A 20660-nucleotide genomic window follows, 5' to 3' on the forward strand; every position below is an offset into this window, starting at 1 on the left:
TTTACGTGTCCTAGTCTTACCCTGTTATTCATAAAAAACTCAAAGCGGACTATATAATGTCAATACCAAATTTTGTAAAGTGCTATAGTGGCAAAACAAACATATTTTAGCATTTAAGTATAACAAGTGTTTAACTATTTTTATGATTTTTCTATGTTTTACGATTGTGATTGTAATCGTTGGAGAGTTGGATAATAACATCGGCTACTTTATGAGAGGCGGGCTACTCACATTGAATATCTAGTCATATTATACAAAGATTATAAAGTGTATGTTTTTAAGGTCTTATGCAAATGCATAATAATAACACAGGCGCTACAATCCACCTTACACTTTGATCCAACATCTGGAACCACATGTGGATCCTAGGATACCTTTTCCCCCTCTTCGATCCACCTAATTGGAAGGGCATCTAAAAAAGAAATCCGCCGAAATAAAACCATTTCATCATTATTTCAGACTTTTTATGCCCACTGCTAAGCATAGGCCACCCTCCTCTTTCCTGTGCCTTTCTCATCCATGGTATGATGAAACTCATAGTACTAAAATATAATGATCTCAGAAGTTTTTACGCATTTGTTCAAATACAAATACGGAGTTTGATTGTCAAACCGAGAATTTCAGTGTGAGGCACTCGCTCGCTGGAGGCTCGGAGGCTGCGCGCACGTGTCAAGGCCGCGTCCTCGGCCGTGACCGTACCCCTGCCCGCTCGTTACTCCACCCCTCTGCCGCTCCAACATTAATACCCTAGGGATGAAATCTAAACGATACCTTGACTAAAAACTGAACTCTTATTGCTACAAATATATATTTATTGCTTTTCAATGTGATCTACGAAGTCTAGTTTTAAGTTTATCTGTCACAACATTATTATTTTCAAATTTGGAACACTGGTTAGAAGACGTACATATATTGATTACTTTTGAATTAGGAACTTTTGTGTTTCCTAAAAATAAACAATAAAGTTATTTTGCGGTATTTTTAATTATGGAGGCAGAAATATGACAGGAGGAGGACTCAAAAATCAACTTCGGTTTATGGGCTTCAAATCATGCTGATTGCATGTCAGTGATTACTAAATATATGATAGGGACCCTCTCACGTAAATGTATCTTTTGTAAACTGGAATTTTTGATTAGTTATAGGCACATTAATAGTAGACTAGTAGCCAAGGGCTGTAAGGCATCAATTGCAGCCTGAGATATTTAGGCGCATGAGCGCAACAAGGGCGCCTATAGTTTGAGGGTGCAATTAATGCTTACACCCGAGCTAACTACTCTGCTTTACATCTCGATTGTGAGGTTAGTAGAAAAAAAACGGCATTACAAGAATAGTTTTTTTCCTAATTAGCACGTAATTATAAAAAAATCCCAAACAAAATAAACAATATTTAAAGTAAAAGTTTTCTATTCCCGCCTTTTTTCATTAAAAAGAACTAAATAAAGAACTTTTTTTTTTTTTTCAAGAACGAAATTGAGCTTTGCCGTTCGATAGGTACTATATTCATACGAAGACAAGGCTGAATAGCGAAGCGACCTCTTTGGGCATTTGGGCACTGAATGCATGTCTATTGCCAGTATGATGGTTAGATGTACGCGAACTTTTTGAAAGAGTGAAGTGTTTATTTTTTTAATTACTTACCGCCCTAAGGCTTTTCTTGCTACATTATTATCCTATAGCGCTAATTGGTCACCTACAAGCCCCATTTGGGGGTAATAAGGACCTACTTACCGAATATGTGAGATATAAATTATTGTAATCTTGTCTATCAAACTTCACATTCATTCGAGAAATATTATAATACAATACTATAAAAAATATTATAAAACATTCGTAAAATAATTTCACTTGTAAAATGATCTAGATCCCCACCTAAGTTAGGTTTTTAATGGTATATTGATGGCTGCGAGAGTGAACACCCACGCAAACCATACACGTGCCACTCTTCGCGGCCAAGACAGGGTGAAGGTCGCCCGTCCCGGGCCGAACCACCCTGAAGCAAGCAGCTGGTCGTCGACCCCTGGAGGAAATCTTCCAGGGGATCTAACCTTGACCTTTATACGCGCAAGCGCTTTACTTCTCACCCAGTACCCTGACCCTGTTACAAAGGGATATAACGCTTATGTATTAAGGTATATAACGAGTAATATACTCGAAGAAGGTTCAGGCGCGATTTCTTATATACCTTGAGCGAGTATTGGGAAACTTTGTTGTTTGTAATTTAGTATAAAGTGTATTACGCATGACATATATGAGCTTCATTCAAATTGTATTGTAAATATGCTATTACGTCTTATGAAATTTTATATTATGCCAAGTACATGTTGGCTGAAATATATTATTACTAATATACTTATATCAAAGTAGAGTCCAGCCAACAATATTCTCAAAGATTTATCTGTTTTTTCTAAAATATTTACCAAAGATAATAATTCTAGGCAATCGATCGTAGCAACTGTTTAGTACATCGTAGGTAGTGGAACTTTGCGATGAACTTTGCTCTGGCTGTAATACTGAAAACCAACAACTATTATTATACCTAATTCGATGTGTATCATGGCCATATGCAACCTAGAAGTCTTCGGTTGGATTCCCAGCGACGCGCCGGTACATAAGTATTTGTATTTGTTTGATAGATTTTTGTCTGTGGTTTAGAGTGTATTTTACTCGTTTCGAGCATATAATATGATACAAGTACAATAGGGAGTATTACTGCACATTTATCCCGCCAGTGTAAAGCACTGTATGTTTGGTAAGTACACAAAAGCTTTGCCGCCTTTGCTATGTCGATTCAAACGTTTATTTTAGAGTACTTTATTAATCCTTTAATGTAAGCATTCGTTTGTGAAATTATACAACAATGTAGCATATTCGGGTGCCGAAATATTGGAAAAAATCATTTTCCATAAGATAAAAAACTTCAAAAACTATGGAATACGCCTCACGCTATAACATTTTCGTGCCAGTAAACGATCGAAAAAAGCTCGTTTCGGACCTTGTTACAAAGGTCGGTGGTCACTTGTGGTTCCGTGTAAAGTAATTTCGCTTCGCTGTCCCGGGGATTTTTCAAGTTACGATAACACAATAACTACGACTACTATAGTCAAATCAGACGTACTTAGCGCTAATAAACAAACTGATTATGTTAGATATATAGGACAGTTTAAGAAATTATATTAATAAAAATATCCAAAAATATTTTTAATCATTTCAATTATAGCCACTAGTTCAAATCTATAGTAGTTCAATCTCGGATTGGACACTAAAAGTTTGATTTCGTTCGTGGCCCCGTAAATGTTCAGGAAATGATAAGCTTGGCTCTGGCAACCGTGTCTGCACCACAGACAATTTATCACTGATAACTTTACTTTCGTTCCATATTTATAATTTGAAATCGATTTGCAGTTTGTTGGAAACACTGCATCTATCAATATATTAACAATAGACATACAATTTTGTACTTTCCTTATATTCAAAATAGAGTGTTTGCCACGGTTGAAATAACTTGCCTAAAAATCTTTAATTCTAATATCTATATATTAAGCCTAACTTGCACTTGACGGTTTATTTAGTCCTAACATGAAAGCTAATACATAAATATGATTTTCTTTGATATTTGCTTACTTTTAGACGAAGTGGTGTTATTAGAGTAAAAAGTAATGGTTTAGTCAATGAAGTCAATTGCTTTTGTGATTGATTTCTAGTTTAAATTTAAATATAATAAGTTATATAAAAAATTAACGTATTAAGTATATAATATATAATACGTTTAAGGTTATCTTTCAACAATTATCAACTTTGTTATTATTTATATGGATAAAATTGCGTACGGACGAACAGATTAGTAATCAAAATAGCCTAAATAATCCCTGTTACAGTTTTTTTTTGTTTGTATCGTAATATAATTATAAGTACAAATGATTCTATTCTATGTAAGTATGCATGGGACCATACACAATTTTCTCTCTCAGAAATATAATAAAATTGATATAATTATTTAAATACAATAACCTTTACAAATATGGGAACTATGTTAAATTTTATTTTCACAATTTCTGACGTGAGTTCAGTTTGTATAGGAGAAATACTCTTAATTATATGGATCTTAATCTTATGGATAAAAAAGCAAAAATATGTCTTAAATATGGATCATTTACAATCATCATTCACGTTGGATAAAAAATACATTTTTAATTTACTCTCTAACTGTTCAATCTTCTTTCAAGGCTTATTTTTCCACAAATTAACTATGAATTATAATCGTAAAAATCCACTCGTAAGCTCGTTTGCACTCGTAAGAGGTTTGAGTGTTCTAAATAAACCTTTTAAAAATGTTTTTATATCTGTGGTAAAACACAAAAAAAACTTTAAAATTAAATAAGTAATTGTGAATAATCATAATCAATTTGTAAAAATCAAATTCATTATGCTTATTCCACATAAAAATGTCATACATAAAATGTACTTAGTATATTTTGAGATATCGATTTTTTAGATTGTCAGATTGAGTGCTTTTTCTGCAACATGGAGTTCCTAAATGTTTCCTTGATTTTGTAACCATGTATTGAATCATTAAATAGGATCACTCGCACAACACGCACATTTTGCACAACACGCATGTTGTCGTATAAATTTGTTAGCGAACTAAACTAAAAACATAGCACATGAGAATACATACTAAATATATTTTGTTACACAATTTACGACAATGATTTTGGTGACCACCATACCCATTGATTTACCCTGTGACTTGGATTTTGCTTACAGCTTCAGATTTTAGACGTAACTTATAATTCAGTCCTAATGTAGTACATTTAAATACTCACGAGAAAATGATGTGTGTTATGTATGTAGTACCTATTCATAGACGCGTTATTTTCGCCGCATTGTCCTTGAAGATCCTCAGACTTTATTTTTCAGTGAGCCTGAACTATGTGCATAAGTAGCATTCAGCCAGCGTAGACGTGGGCGTCGAGCGCAGGCAGTGCAGGGGAAGCGTACGTTAACCCTTTCTGCAGTTCATTCGCCGTCTGGCCTCACCCCTGCAGACCGCCCAACCTCGCCCCAAGCCGCCCGGGTGCACTGCCTCACTGCAAGGCAACACTTTTTACCTATTACCTATCATTTAAGCCTGGAAGTCGTCTGGTCTGGTTATGTCTGGCTGCATATACATATGGTACCATTGAAATCCACAAAATCTTTTTCATTTTTTTTATTTTATAATCGATCTTTTGTTGTTATTGGCGAAAATTAATAATAACGTTTTGAGTGGTTCTATTTTACAAGCTTATATTTCGTTTCACAACTGTCGCGATGTTGGCTTGTCTTGCCTGTAATCAAAAGTTGCAAGTTAGATTTCTCTTCCAGTTGTCCTACAGAGTTGAAATTTCCCACGTCGTAGTTTCAGTTTCCATGACAATGCATCGTAATGATGAAGCATGATCTAATGGACCCAGTATCGGCTCCCAACGAAGGAACTCCTTAGCGGTTTACAGCACGAGATCTTTCTGACGACATTAAAAGCTTGTAGCAAAAAATAACATTTTTGTAAAATAATTGTATAGGTTACCCCTTTAACTTTTACAAATATGGGAATTATATAGGTTATTTATCCCTTTCGTCTTTTCGAAATTCATAGGAGGTGGCAGAATACTAACTGAACCGATCTTTATCCCGGAAAATCCATCCTAAAGGTGAGAAATAAGTAAGACATGTTTATATAAAACCAGGACATTATATAGTACAGGTATTTATCTAATTATACCTATCTATACTTACGTAATAAAACTAACTTTACCAATACCGCAAGATATGGGATAAAATAATGGGTAAAATTTTTTGTACAGAGTAGTCGCGATTTTGTATGTAAAAGTAAAATTATTAGGTACTTATTATTATCAAAGTGTTATCAACATTTCATGTTATAAGTTATAAACACAAATCACCCCTTTTATTCATCGATTGAGATGGGTTTTAATTTTAACCCATATCTGTCCCCATACATGTAATAGACGAAACCACAGACATTGATTACACTAGATGCCGCAAGTAGTTTATGTCGATACTATCGATAGTGTTTTCACTGATACTATCGATCTTAGCAATATCATTAGTTATTTTTATCAATCGATACTATCGATAGTATCGTCAACGATCGATAGTTTCGATAGGACTATCGATAGTATGACTGATTTTTCGAGGTCACGATAGACTATTACTATCGCAACATCACTACTCAGCAATTCGCGCCGGTAGTGAGTCGTGTCAGTACGAGCATAATAATGCCAAATTGCAAAATGCTAATTGTAAAAATCATTCAAGGGCAGTGAATCGAGTCAATGCAGGTATTATAATATTTTTTCTGTCAAATGGTGCTACTAGCGATGTAGACGTTGTTACTTTAAAATCGATTTGTTCAATCGATAACCGACATATTGAGGAATTGACAAAAGAATGAGAATGCATTTAAGGAAAAAATATTGCGACTTTTTTTTAGACTTCCGAGCAATCCTAATAATAAAGAAAAATAGATCAATGCGACGGGTAAAAAAGATTTCAGACGGTTTCCTTCAAAATATAGTACTGTTTGCTCTATGGATTTTAAGTATCATAATTTTATAGTAATTAAACAGTGCAGACGATTAATTTCTACATCATTCCGACAACATTTGTGCTGAGTACAATAACTAATGGAAAAGTATGTGAATAGTGTTCTATGATGATGGAATGGATGTTGAAAACTATGAAAACAGCAACTACTTATCATGTTTTTGCGATTAAACTTAAATTTTGACTTTACGAGTACTTTGCAATTAAACGATTTTGTTTATGTTGCGCCCATCACTAGAATGACTGGCGTGACGACATCGTAGGTAGAAAATAATGGCACACTCGGTTTTCATAATATCAAATAAACATGCGGTATATAGCCTAATCTAAATCTGTGGACGAAACATAGAGAGTATATGAAAACATATTGATCACATCACATCGCATTGCAACACATAAGTAAGGAAGCTAGCAAAATTATATGTGGAATTTGAGATTGTAATAAACTTTATATTCCTTTATATAGACTATACCTAATTCAAAGTGTACAGCAAATAAAGACCCAAATGGCGGGTCGCAGGATTTGCGACCGTAGTAACGTCAAAGACATTCATGGACACAAAAAAGGAACGAGCATTGATATTGTATCTATTAAGCAAAGCTCAGCACAGATGGCGCTACTAGTACAACTAAGGTAAACAAACATTGCCAATGGAGACAAAAAAGTGCCAATTTTTGGTTATGTTCTGCATTATTTGGACAACAGTGGTCATAAACTGATATTTATAAACTTGATTTTAACTGAAGATCTTACCTGTATGAAGTCCATATTTTAATAAGTCTTCACGTGTGAAGTGTTCCGAGCTTCTTTTCGATCGTTTACTGGCTCGAAAATTTTACAGAGTGAGGCGTATCCCATGGTTTTCGAAGTGTTTTATCTTGTGGAAAACAATTTTTCCCAATATTTCAGCACCCGAATATGTTACATTGTTGTATATTTTCACAAACGAATGCTTACATAATGAAAGGATTAATAAAATACTCTAAATAAACGTTTCAATCAACATAGCAAAAGGCGGCAAAGCTTTTGTGTACCTAACATACAGTGCTGTACTCTGGCGGGATAAATGTGCAGTAATACTCCCAATTTAAAATAAAGTTTAAAGTAGCACGGCAGGAGCACTGTAAATCTGTCGCAAAATATGTTGAGCAACATTATTATTTGTGTTGTGTTGTGTATCCTGCTCCGTACCGTAGTCGCGCACGGCTGATTCTTATGCTGGATAGTGAATGGGTAATGCCTGAAAACCACGAATGACGTGATATGGTAATGGCAACACTGTTCTGTCTTCGTCTGAGTCTAGAGTTTATGGTCGTCTGTCTGAAAATGTCTTCGTCACGGGCTGTCAAAAACCGAGTCCTCCCTCAAGTCAACAGCAGCTTCACTTCATGAAGTTTTCGTAGTATAATTGTATATGTTTCTACTCAAGATTATATAAATTATGCCGAAGAATAAAGGAAAAGGAGGTAAAAACAGGAGAAGGGGGAAGAATGAGAACGAAACAGAGAAACGTGAGTTAGTCTTCAAAGAAGATGGACAAGAGTACGCCCAAGTCACAAAGATGCTCGGTAATGGCCGCCTGGAGGCCATGTGCTTTGATGGCATAAAACGTTTATGTCACATACGAGGAAAGCTACGAAAAAAGGTTTGGATAAATCAAGGAGATATAATTTTAATCGGTTTACGAGATTATCAAGATGCCAAGGCAGACGTCATTTTGAAGTACACTCCTGACGAGGCAAGGAATCTGAAGACGTATGGAGAGTTCCCTGAAACAGTGCGCATCAATGAAACTGTTGTCTACTCCGTTGATGGTCTGGACGAAGACATCGAGTTCGGAGATGAAGTCAGTTCAGAGGATGAAGCAGATGCTGTTGATGCTATATAAAAACGTTAGCACTATTTATAATATTTACAGTAAGTTTATGTAAATTTATTTTGCTGTTATAAATAAACATGACTTTGTGATTTTGTAAAGATTAGTTCAGTAATTTTCTCATGATGTCTGATTTAAAATTCAGTAGTTCCATCAACCTACCATCAGTATTCGTCTAAATTAAAATGTAAGTGTTTATAACACATCCTGTATTGATTATTCAGATAACTACGATTATTAAATATCTAAAACCCATACTATTAACATCATTAATTAAGAATTCTATTGTTAAACATTCCTTGAATAGATCTTACTCATTACCACTTTAGAGTCTATATTTAAGGAATGTGTACATATATACCTAAATTAAATACATTCACCAACAATTTTGCAATTATTTTATATCCAAGATAAATCAATTAGATGAATATTGAATAAACTAAACTTGATTTAAACATGGAAAAGCAACAAAATTAGACCTCCCCGAAGACTCTTCCTATGCACAGCAGTACTATTGGAGTTAACATTGCCTTATCATTGATATTACACTAGATTTTTTGAAATTATTACATCTATGGATCTCGCACATCATGTGTCATAAAAAATACCTATACAATATGGGAAAAATGTTCAACTTACTACATGAACTATATTGAGACAAGAAATTGGTAATATTAGGATAGATTTGATTGATAATGTGTTTCGATTAAGAAAACTTATAAATATGTACAAACAAAGAGTAACAATATTGACATGTCTTTTATTCTATATGTAGGAGCACATTAGACAAATACTGTAATTAATTGACTAAGTGAGAGAGGTCTACAATTCTACTTGGGGCAAAAATAATTTTTTTGTATGTAATGTATGTTTGTAACGCGATAATTTCGAACCCTTAGTCCAATTTTGATGAAATTTAAATTCATGGGGCAACAAAATTGGTTAAGCCGTTTTTGAAATATTCATTTTTAATTAAATCAAATATTCAATGTTGTTCGCAGCAAACAACTAATTATTTATAAAACAACCAGCAACTCACCCTGGTTTGAAACAGGCACAATTTTATGCATAGTACATACACATTAACCTACCTATTGAATAATTCTATCTATTTAAAAAAATATATATCAAAAGCTGTTGCATAGTTTTAAGATCTAAGCATACATTGGGGCACACAGATTATGTAATGATTAGATTGCGTAAAGATTTTGGTTTTTATAGTGAATATTTCAATAAAAAGACATGTCAAGATTGGTTACGTTTTTCTTAAATATACCTAAACAAACATGGTCTGGTGTTTTGTTATAAAGGCTGTGCTTTCCAAATCCAGGATTGAATTCTACTAAATTGACCAATTGATCTTGCCCTCTAGTAGAAGGTAGGTATTGTAAAGGGAATATAAATGGCTTAGTTTACTCTCATGGCTCAGCTCCCTTAAAAGATGCTGAGGAATATCTTCCTATAAAAATATATCGGAACAAACGTCAGCTTTATTATGTTAGTATAAATAAATTTAAAGTACCAATTTCAATTATTCTTTAGTCTAGATTGTATAAATAAAATAAAACCGGCCAAGAGCAAGTCGGACTTGCTCAGAAAGACAAACCTATATGGGCATGCATATTTTACATTATGCATATATGCAATACAAGATTTTTATTGCTACGGAACCCTTCGTGTCGTGAGCGAGTCCGACTTGCTCTTGGCCGGTTTTTTATTGACCGAGCGAGCGAAGTCTACTAGTCAACTTGGGGCAAAAATACATTTTTTGTATGTACCTAGTTCATGTATGTAGTTTGTAACGCGATAACTTACGAACCGTTGGTCTGATTTTGACGAAATTTAAAAGGTATGTAGGATCTGTCAATACAATTTTTAAGTTCGTGGGGCATCAAAATCGGTTTAGCCGTTTTTGAAATAATCACAATTTTGTAAAAAAAATATTGTATTCGCGAGGTCTAAGTTCGCGGCGAACAACTAGTTATTTAAAAAAAACTTCAAATGGAGAGAACCTTTCTCCGCCACACGGCAGCACGACATTTATAAGTATGCTTTATCAAAAATGAAACCATAGCGACATTTAATTTGACGCGTGATGACTAGCTATCTATTAACGTTTTCGGAAATTAAATGCCTAAATTTTATAGATATATATTATAGGCTCATAACCATAGGCCCTAATGTAGAAGTTTGAAATTTAATTCGATAATTGAAACTCTTTCAGTCTACAGATTATATAAATAGTAGCTTTTGCCCGCGGCTTCGCTAGTGTGAATTTCCCACGGGAGCAGTTATTTTTCCGGGATGAAAGGTACCTTATGTCCTACAATATTAGGATTTCGTAAACTGCTTGATTGATTTTGTTCTTGAAGTTTTTATGTTTTCACTGCATAGGGAAAATATGTACAATAGTTAAATCAACGTTGGTACCAATGTCACCCTTTCCTCACAAATTGTACCTTGAAAAAACATGAACTGGCAAGCATCCATATACTATATAGAACAGAGCCAACATTTTTACAGATTAGTTTGGATTGAATAGATTTTTATAGCCTATATGAATAGATCAATCTGGCAAAAATACATTTTTTTGTATGTATCAGACCAACGCGCAACGGTTCGAATGTTATCGCATTGTAACGCTATAATTATCGAACCGTTTTAAAAGGTATGTAGGTAAGGATCTGTCAACAGTAAATTGGCTTAAATCTTTAAACTTAACAGTAAATTTAACAAAAATAATACAGTTTAGAAATTATAATAAGGAACCATATAGTTTAAATATTCACGAAACTAAGAAAAAAAATTAAAGACGTAAACGAAACCAACTTTTTAGGTGTCAATATTGATTGTGACTTAATTGGAAATCGCACATAGATAAAATTAACAAAACAATATCCAGTTACTGTTACGCTCTTTCGATATTTGCTGAAAGCTGAAGTTGCCCGATCTGCATACTTTGGAAATGTTTTTCCTTACCTCACATATGGAATTATCTATTGGGGGAATTCTGTTAAAGTAAATTCCACTTTCCTGCTTCAAAAAATATGTATACGCATAATACATAACTTGTATGCATATGACACATTACGAAATATATTTAAAGAAAAGGGCTATTTAACGTTAACTAATATCTATATACTTGAATTAAGTTAGGTGTATTTGTTTAAAATAATAACATATGCTTTAGAAAAAAAAAATGATCTCAGAGATCTGTTTCTGGAATAAATGTATTTAACCATTTACCTGTAAATATCAAATGTATCCAAAATAGTCACTTATTAAAACTTAAGCTTAAGGCTTGGTTATTAGACCATGTGTTTTACAATTTGGATGAATACTATGAGTATAATACTCGTACCTTACGAGAGTAAATAGGTATGTATTCCATAAATAATTATATCGTGTGCAAAGACAAATTACTTATAAGTTGTCCAAACAGTTTAATTTGTAAGTACTGCACGTACCCATATATAGAACATAGTATGTGTTATAAGTGTAACATAACGCTAATATTGCATGCCTGTAAGGGTAAACACGATTTTGTAAAAATTTATTGTGTTCGCGAGAACACAATAAATTTTTACAAAATCGTGAATATTTCAAAAATGACTGAACCGATTTTGATGCCCCATTAACTTAAAAATTCTATTGACAAATTCTACATACCTTTACAATTTCATCAAAATCAGACCAACAGTTCGAAAGTTACAAACAAACAAAACAAAAAATGAATTTTTGCCCCAAGTCGGAATTGCGATAGACCTCGCTCCTAGTGTTTTTCTTGCAAAGTTTTTTTTATTAGCATTTAGTGCTACAGGTTTTTCGCAAATTCGAAAGACTGAAACAATAGTTTTTTCCGGGATAAAAGGTGCCTTACGTCCTTCTCCATACTTCAAACTATATGTATGTAAAATTTCAAGGAGATTGGTTGAGTAGATAGAGCGTGAAGTGTAACAAACTTACTTTCGCATTTATAATATACTAGCTGTTTTTTTTTTTACAAAATTGTGAATATCAAAAACAACTTAACCGATTTCGATGCCCTACGAACTTAAAAATTCTGTTGACAGATCCTTCATACTTTTTAAATTTCATCAAAATCAGACCAAAGGTTCGAAAGTATGTAACGCGATCGTTATCGCGTTACAAACATACTTTCAAAAAATGTATTTTTATCCCAAGTTGAATTGTAGACCTCGCTCGGTAATTTTTTTTTTTCATCTTTATCATTTCATCTTCAATCCCGAAATATTAACGCAGGCGAAGCCGCGGGTAAAAGTTAGTTAAAGCTATTAGTTGGGACTATACGCGGTAAGTACACGTTGTGCTTATGTATATACCTCGCAATGCATAAGATAAATACAAAGAGGTCGGGCTACCGAAGAACAAGATAGCTATATTATACATAAAGATTAGGCCCGATTCTCACGCTATTGACTTCACCAATGTTTTTCAATGGTTGTAAAACAAAAACAAACGAAAAAGTTCGATCGATCCACTTTTTATATCTGTGGATAGGTACATCGCTACGTTCGCTCTTTTTGACGGAGTGTTTTTGTAAATCAGCAGAACATAACTCTATAGGTAGTTTACATCCTCTGTCTAATTTAAAAAGTAAAGCATAGACAAAGTTTTCATCTAGGTATAGACAAAATTTCCATATTTTTTTTCTTTATGTTGCCAACTTGTCATCGCCATATTGAATTTTGTTGTGCTTCGAAAACATTGTGAGCACGTGGATTGTTGGATTTAAAATAAGCGAAATTTGATAGTTTTATCAGTTTGCACATATATTTCGATTGTTTTCATTTGCTTTATTTGAAGTGAATATACTTTTAATTGGAAATCAAAGTAAGTACTTTTTATTATACCGGCTACAAATTCCACATTTAGATCATGGAGTTCCGTCGTTAGGCACGTAGGTCACGATGCTATTACGTTAACTTAAGCACCTAAATAAATAAATAATAAGAACATTGTAACACTAAATAAAATAATATGTCTTATTTGCTAAAATTGATTGACACGATCACAATTGCGTAACCTTTCATTCTGCAACCACATTTGCTTACGTGTTGGTTGTGAAGGTTTCCACATATTGCTCGTGACCCTCACCGGTTCACATACGTTTTATGCCGAAAACTCTCAACACGTGGTTTAACTTCATTCAAATGTCTTAGTGAAATAAATGTAATTTAGATTTCTATTGTCGTTATACTGAGAAGTGAGAGTATTTTTCGAAGTTAGCGTTAATTTGTGAGACATGCTTGCCCCGAGTATTTTTCACTGTCTCCGTTCCGACACGGCGAGTCAAAAATGTTAAATTGTATATTACGAAGTTCAGATATACATACTAAATATTTTTGTGCTGTTTATGTTAATGCTAGCGATAGTTCTATGTAATTGATAACAAATGCGCGGATATATCTATACCTACATTAATAACCTAAATTTGACAATGATATCTAGATTTATTTCTCGAAATATTCTTGTACCTTCACTATTATGGAATCGCCAAAAGTAAGTAGGTCAATTTGTTATCTTTATTTTATCTTTTCTATACTTTGGCCTTTTTTATTGCCATTTATAAACTAGGTAATATATATTATAAAACTGGTAACTGGAGACAAATATATCAATACTATCTTGTACATTCAATGTGTTATCTTGGTATTTATTTAAATAATAAAATCTTAAAAATCTTAAAAAGTGCTATGTAACAAATTAAACCTATTTTAGTTTTTGTATTTTTGAAACAAAAGAACTGATTCTTTGCAAGTGTATACATTTTTTGTTACAATCGTAATGTAGGTCACAATCACAATGCAAATTTGATAAGTACCTAGTATGAATAACTAACCCCCACATATGCATACTAAATGTCATGTCCAAGGCTCAGATACTCCATCAATTTTTGAAATCACTTTGAGCATATCATATACATATTATTGTAAAGATTCGAATAGAACTCTGGTTCTGCTGCTTCTCATGAATTTTAGAAGATTCTAGAGCCCAATTCAAATTTCTTTATTTGTAATTTCATATGTAAGTGATAATCGCTATCCTCTCAGAAAATTTCAGTAAAAAACCATTATTGTTCCAGATTTTTAAAAGTGGCTCTTTACAATGGCTCCATCTCGGCAACTTCTCATGTGGTCTGTTCCATCCATAGCAGTGCTGTTGGGGATATTCTGGTTCAGAAAGAAAAGGGAGTATGCCAAGTCTGACCCTGGAGGAAGAGAAAGGATAAAAAATCTTCAAGAAGAGTTGGCAGAGGCTCTTAATGCTGAAGCTGAAGCTAGGCGAGCATCACCAGTGGGTAAAGCTGATCGTGCCATTATAAAATCAGCTCCAATTGACATTGTACCCAATGGTGGAGGTTCCCAGCGTTCTTCACCTCTGGTATTGACAGATGAAGAGATCGACCTAGAAATTGAAAAAGTTAAAAGGAAGAAATCTCTAGAAAAAGATAAAAAAATGTCTTTTAGTGACAAGCAAGTAGTGGCAAGTTTATGTGTTAAAGAAGCATCATTTGTTGTTCATGAGAAAGCTTCCAGCCTATTTTCTTCACTTCAGACAGAAAAGTCTTACAATAAAACTGAAGATCTCTATTCTGTGAACACTAGTGATGATGTAAATGCAAAATCTAAGGAGAGCCTTACAGGTGAACTTGAAGAGAGTATGCAGCATAATAGTACAAATGATGAAAATGCTACATCTGAGGTGACAGCTAATGACAGCAATGGTGACAGTGAAGAAATAAATGATAATAACAATGTAGTTGGTGAACGTAGTGATAATAATGACAGTGATAACAGATTTTCTCCTGCACAAACCAGACGCATCTCGGAGAGAGACTCTGCTAACCACAGTCCAGTGGATCCTATGTTAGCTAGTCCATCCATGTGCCACTTCTCAGACAACCACAGTGAAGTAAGCAAGCAATTGAAACTAATTTGGTGTTAAATGCAATCATGACCTATACTTATTTCTTAGTTAGTTCTTATACAAAATATTGTTCTTAACCTTACAAACTGGTGCATGTGCACTGCTAAAACAATTGTTTATCAATGGTGTCTCTTCTATGTGATAAACGGGTTAATTAATAATATATTCATAGAATGAATAATTTACTAAGAAATTTATTTTAAATTAGTCATAAATTTGCCATTCTATTTTTATATAGTAGAGAGTCAAGATATTTCAAAGTATGAGTGATTCTAAAAAAAAAGCTAGTCACAAAAATTATATTGTCTGTTAATGACCTAATATCATTGTATTTTAGGGTTCCAGTGACAGTGGAAAGGGATGTTCTGAGGCGGCTAGTCCTCCTCCAGCCAATATGAATATGGTCCCTTCTGACACAGGGCTTAGAATACATCAATTTATAATACCACAGACTCTGGTTGGTTTGTTAATAGGAAAACATGGTTCCTTTGTAGCTCAAATTAAAGCCAAGACTGGTGCAAGTGTATATGTAAGGAGGCATCCTGATTCTGTTAAACAAAAAATATGTGCAGTGGAAGGTTGGCTTTTATCACCTTACTTTTTTTTCCCCTCCTTTATTTTAATATTTTCTACTTTTTAACATTCATATTTACTTTACACAGGAACTCAAGCTGAAATAGAGGCAGCTTTAGATATGATCAAAGAAAAATTCCCTGAGAAGAGATTCCCTAACTTCTCCCTACAAGAGATCAGTGCAGAACTGTATCAAAGGCTGGCTCCTCTAGTACCAGAGTTTCTACAAGTAAGTTATTCCAAAAATATTTGACTAAGCTCAGATTTTTCTTACACGTCTTGTGTAAATAATCTTATTTTGTCTTTTTATAATTTTACAGCAATATATGTTAAAATAGACTTTCGAGTATTTTCGTGGTTAATAAATGTCTTACTTTTGAATGTATAGTTTTGAATTTATATTTGATTTTTTTAACAAAATTAGGTCTCCTATGAAAAATTTGCTTTTATTTAGGTATTTTAACAAAGGTAAACAATCTAATACAGTATTTTATTGACATATACTTGACACATATTAATTTAGAAAATACAATTTTAATAATGAGATGAAAAAATCTGGAATCAAGAGGGAATATTAATTTAATTTATATACCTATATATATAAATATCGATTGGAAAAATAACTCAAGATAGTTTTGTTTAGGTTATGTTTGCTAATTTTATTTGCAATATACTTAGTGTTATTGTATTGAAATTAGTGAGCACTGTATGCTGATTCCGTCAGTTGCAGTTGGTGGAGTCCGTGAACAACGACACCATAATGACGTGCCTGGTGAGCGCAGGCCACTTCTTCCTGCAGCAGCCGCTGCACCCCACGTTCCCGTCGCTGCACGCGCTGCACCGCCTCATGGCCGCCACCTACCAGCACCCGGACGTGCCGGCCTTACCGCGCCCTGTGAAAGGTACGACACCCAAACCAGTTTTCCATAAAGTTGCACGTATAGGTCACGTAATCTGGGTGACCCTGTAAAATGTTCCACTAATTATATCAGTAAATTATTGAACACTTTGATCTTTTTTTACACACATACTTATTTTTATTAACATGATTGACCTGGTTTATCAGGTACGGAACGAACCGATCTCGTTTATTGTTGATTAAAATTTTTTTAAAGTACATATTTCCCAATTGAATAATATTGTTTCAGAGGGATCCATCTGTGCCGCGCCAACAGAGAACAACTGGTATCGCGCGCAAGTGATCTCCACTTCTGAGGAGAATGACACGTCTGTTGTGAAGCTGGTAGACTTTGGCGGGTACCTGACCGTCGACAATGACCAGCTCAAACAGATTCGATCTGATTTCATGACTCTGCCTTTCCAGGCAACAGAAGCCCTTCTGGCGTTCGTGAAACCTGCAAAAAATGGTTATTTATCTTGTTTTCCTGTATCTATGCTTCTTTCATAACACTTTATATTCATAATTCTATTTTGTTTACTGTTTACTCATATCATTTGACCATTATTTAATTATTTAAATTTTGATGTACCTATCAATAGTTTGTTTTCATGACATGCTTTTCATAATATTTATCTATTTAGCTTATGGCTTATCACTAAGATTTCATAATATATCAGAAGATTACAATTTTAACCAATTCAGTCTTTTTTGCTCAGTTAAGTCTTAATTAATAAAAAAGCATCCATACATTCCTTTTAGGTGAGTATTATTACTATCTCGAATTTTTGACTCTGTCAAGCTGTGTGCAAATGGAATGCAACTTATATGGCGTACACTCAGTATAATCTAGTTTCAGAACTTGGAACTATTAATAGAATAAGTGCAATTGCAAGTGTAAAATAATCATATTGTGCTTTTATCTAACCTGGGATTATTCACGCAATAAATAATAAATATTAAATGATTCCTCATAATGAATAAACGTGTGACTGATATCTCTCCATAAAACGAATATGTTGTCGAACAGAAGTGGAATGGAGTAACGAGGCGCTGCGCATCATGGCGGGGCTGACGGCGGGCCAGCTGCTGCACGCGCAGGTCGCCGGCTACGACGAGACCGGCCTGCCGCTCGTGCATCTCTACCTCACCTTAAGTCCTCAGGTATTTCATATAGATTCTATAATAAAAATACATTTTCATGATTATTGAAATTAGTTCCCTTATGTGTATTAGTTATTCATTGACATCATATGATAGGTGCGTTGAGATCATTATCAATAATGATCTCAACGCACTGCGCTATCCGCATCTCTATTGACATTTATGGCCCAACGCGCCAATTCTTCATTATAATAATTATTATTATTGCATTAATAAAATTAATTTGTAGTTCCATTTTCAATAGGGATGAGTTCCTTTCTAACTTCACATAACTTGTCAAATTAGTACATAGAAAATCAAATTGTAAAATATTATCTATACTTATCTCTGTGTAGGTCTGTCTCTGTGCCAAATTTAAAAAATCCATACCAGTAGTTTATATGTATGTCTCCTTTTTATAATAACTAATAATATATAAAACCGTATTTTTTTTACTTATTTTAGTTTCCTCATTTTGCATTATGTATGATTTGTCTCGATATGCGTGATGTCATTGTCAATCCTACCTGAATTTAAAACACATTTTCTGTATGTATCAGTCGTATTAATACGTATTACATCCTTATACATCGCCCAAGATGAACCACCTAAATATTATTATGTGTATATTAACGCGTATGTGTTGCATTTCAGCAAGTGATATACTTAAACAGAGAACTAGTAGAACGCGGCCTGGCGGAGTGGGATATCCCGCCCGATTCGTGAGCGCCGATCACTCCACTCTAAAACTGCTATAATTACTTTAATTTTTATTATTGACGCAGACTAGTAATATATGGGATGCATTTGAAACGTGTACTTTAATATATTCTCGCTGCAAACAACCTAAAGTGTTAGTGTATGTATTATTGTTTACTCATTTTTATTTTTTACAAGATCACTTGTAGCTCTCAAATTATTAAATTCTTCATTCAGTTTCCATTATGTCCTTGGAGCTACTAAGTTATATAGGCTGGTATCCAATATGACTTGTATGTTTGTATAAATAGTAAATTAAAACTATAATAGGAATATGTACCGATGTACATAAACATATTTGATCTGTTTCATTGCTCCTATTAGTTTCTAAATTACTATTAATACTAGTTGTCGTCTAAGCTCCCACAATAGTAACTTACAAATTACAATACGCTTTTATGATTAGAGTTCATAGAAAAACCGCAAAACGTTGTAGATTTAGAACTGTTCGGCAATCATATGAGGCCCATTAATTTTATTGTAATTAATTGGATAGTGAGACTTTCAGGATGCTCATTATAATTTACTGCCTTCTGCATTTACATTATTTAACGTTTTTTTATAATCTCGCAGTTATGAGATTCTAATTTTCATTGCTTTACACTAGTGCCAAAATATATATTTATAACTTTCATAATGTTGTTTTGTCCAAAATACGATTATGTGTGTTGGCTATGCCGCCTTGTAAAATGTGCCTTTTCATACAGATTTTTTTCTGTTGATCCCTTCCATAACATTCTAACGTATATAAAGTATTATTTGTCACAGATTATTTACTAGAATATTTCATGGCAATAAGAATGGTAATAATGTACTTGGATTGTGACAAAGAAGTATTTTATTTACGTTGAACATGGACATAGTACACAAGTGTGAATGTAACGAATGTAGAGACTGTAATAGTTATAAAATAATAAATGTTAATTAAATTTAAGAAAGTACAATACGGCGTGTGACCGACTCGTTCGAGCCCAGACGAAATTATTGGTACGAAATTTTTCATAATTTGACAATTTAAATTGATAAGACGGCTACTTATTGCAGTGAATTTCTAACTATCCACTGGTTTTTGTTTATTATCTTCATAGATATACAAATGTTCCCTTTATATGAATGTAATATACATTCTTTCATTTCATGTTTATCTACTGCAAAATTTGGTCTTCTTATCGAATAAACTAAAATTATTGTATCGTCAAATATTTTTTCTTTCAGATGGTACTAAGCGTCATTGTAATGTACATTATTAGCTGAAAAATTCGTCGGTGAAGCTTAGTGGTGAACTTTATTAAAGTTATAATGAGCACGTTGATAATCCTGACTTGCTAGTTAATAGTGTAAATAATAAATTGGTTAAGTAGATATTAAAAGCAATGGAATATTCAGCATTCTGGTAGTAAATTCAGTATTTTTAATATGTTGATCATTTAAGTGTTTATTTTAGTTATAATCCCTGTATGCGTATTGTGTAGTGAACTTGGCAAGCTTTTTGGGGAAGCTTAGAGTGTGTCTTTCGTCCGTAGTTATTTTTACAGCGTCGAAACTATTTTAGATTTATTTTTATTTACGTACTAAGCCAGTGTGTTATTTTAAATTCACGCGTTTGATTAGTTGGTATATGTATGTAATGATGGTCATCCATGGTTAGTGTGCTATTTACTTAGAAACAAAGTAACTGGCTCTCAATTTTGCATTTTGTTGACGCCCCTCTTGTACATAAACTAATATATTTGCGGTTAAATCAATAAATTATCGTTTTAAAAAAATATTTTCTTTTAACCATTCATATTGTATTCCTTACTAAAAACACATTTTTGTAATTGAATACCTCCAATATTTATTGGAATTGA

The 20660-nt window shown here is 33.5% G+C and overlaps 2 protein-coding genes across 4 annotated transcripts; both read left to right on the forward strand.

The window, feature by feature from the left end:
- Nucleotides 1-7922: 7922 nt before the first annotated feature.
- eIF1A (eukaryotic translation initiation factor 1A) lies at nt 7923-8872 on the forward strand. Its single transcript, XM_053769030.2, has one exon. It carries the CDS (start codon nt 8052-8054, stop codon nt 8496-8498), a length of 447 nt encoding a protein of 148 aa, XP_053625005.1. The 5' UTR covers nt 7923-8051; the 3' UTR covers nt 8499-8872.
- Nucleotides 8873-13179: 4307 nt separating this feature from the next.
- spoon (spoonbill) lies at nt 13180-19254 on the forward strand. Of its 3 annotated transcripts, none has more exons than XM_053769029.2 (8): nt 13180-13340; nt 14593-15422; nt 15775-16015; nt 16100-16239; nt 16741-16912; nt 17159-17377; nt 17939-18072; nt 18706-19254. In XM_053769029.2, exons 2-8 carry the CDS (start codon nt 14616-14618, stop codon nt 18775-18777), a joined length of 1785 nt encoding a protein of 594 aa, XP_053625004.1. In that variant the 5' UTR covers nt 13180-13340; nt 14593-14615; the 3' UTR covers nt 18778-19254. The 3 variants fall into 3 exon arrangements, with proteins under 3 accessions (XP_053625004.1, XP_053625001.1, XP_053625002.1); XM_053769026.2 differs by having other exon boundaries at nt 13201-13340; nt 16735-16912; XM_053769027.2 differs by lacking the exon at nt 13180-13340 and adding an exon at nt 13887-14009 and having other exon boundaries at nt 16735-16912.
- Nucleotides 19255-20660: the final 1406 nt, after the last annotated feature.

This window comes from Plodia interpunctella, chromosome 3 (assembly GCF_027563975.2).
Source record: "Plodia interpunctella isolate USDA-ARS_2022_Savannah chromosome 3, ilPloInte3.2, whole genome shotgun sequence".
In the NCBI taxonomy this organism is placed as follows: domain Eukaryota; kingdom Metazoa; phylum Arthropoda; class Insecta; order Lepidoptera; family Pyralidae; genus Plodia; species Plodia interpunctella.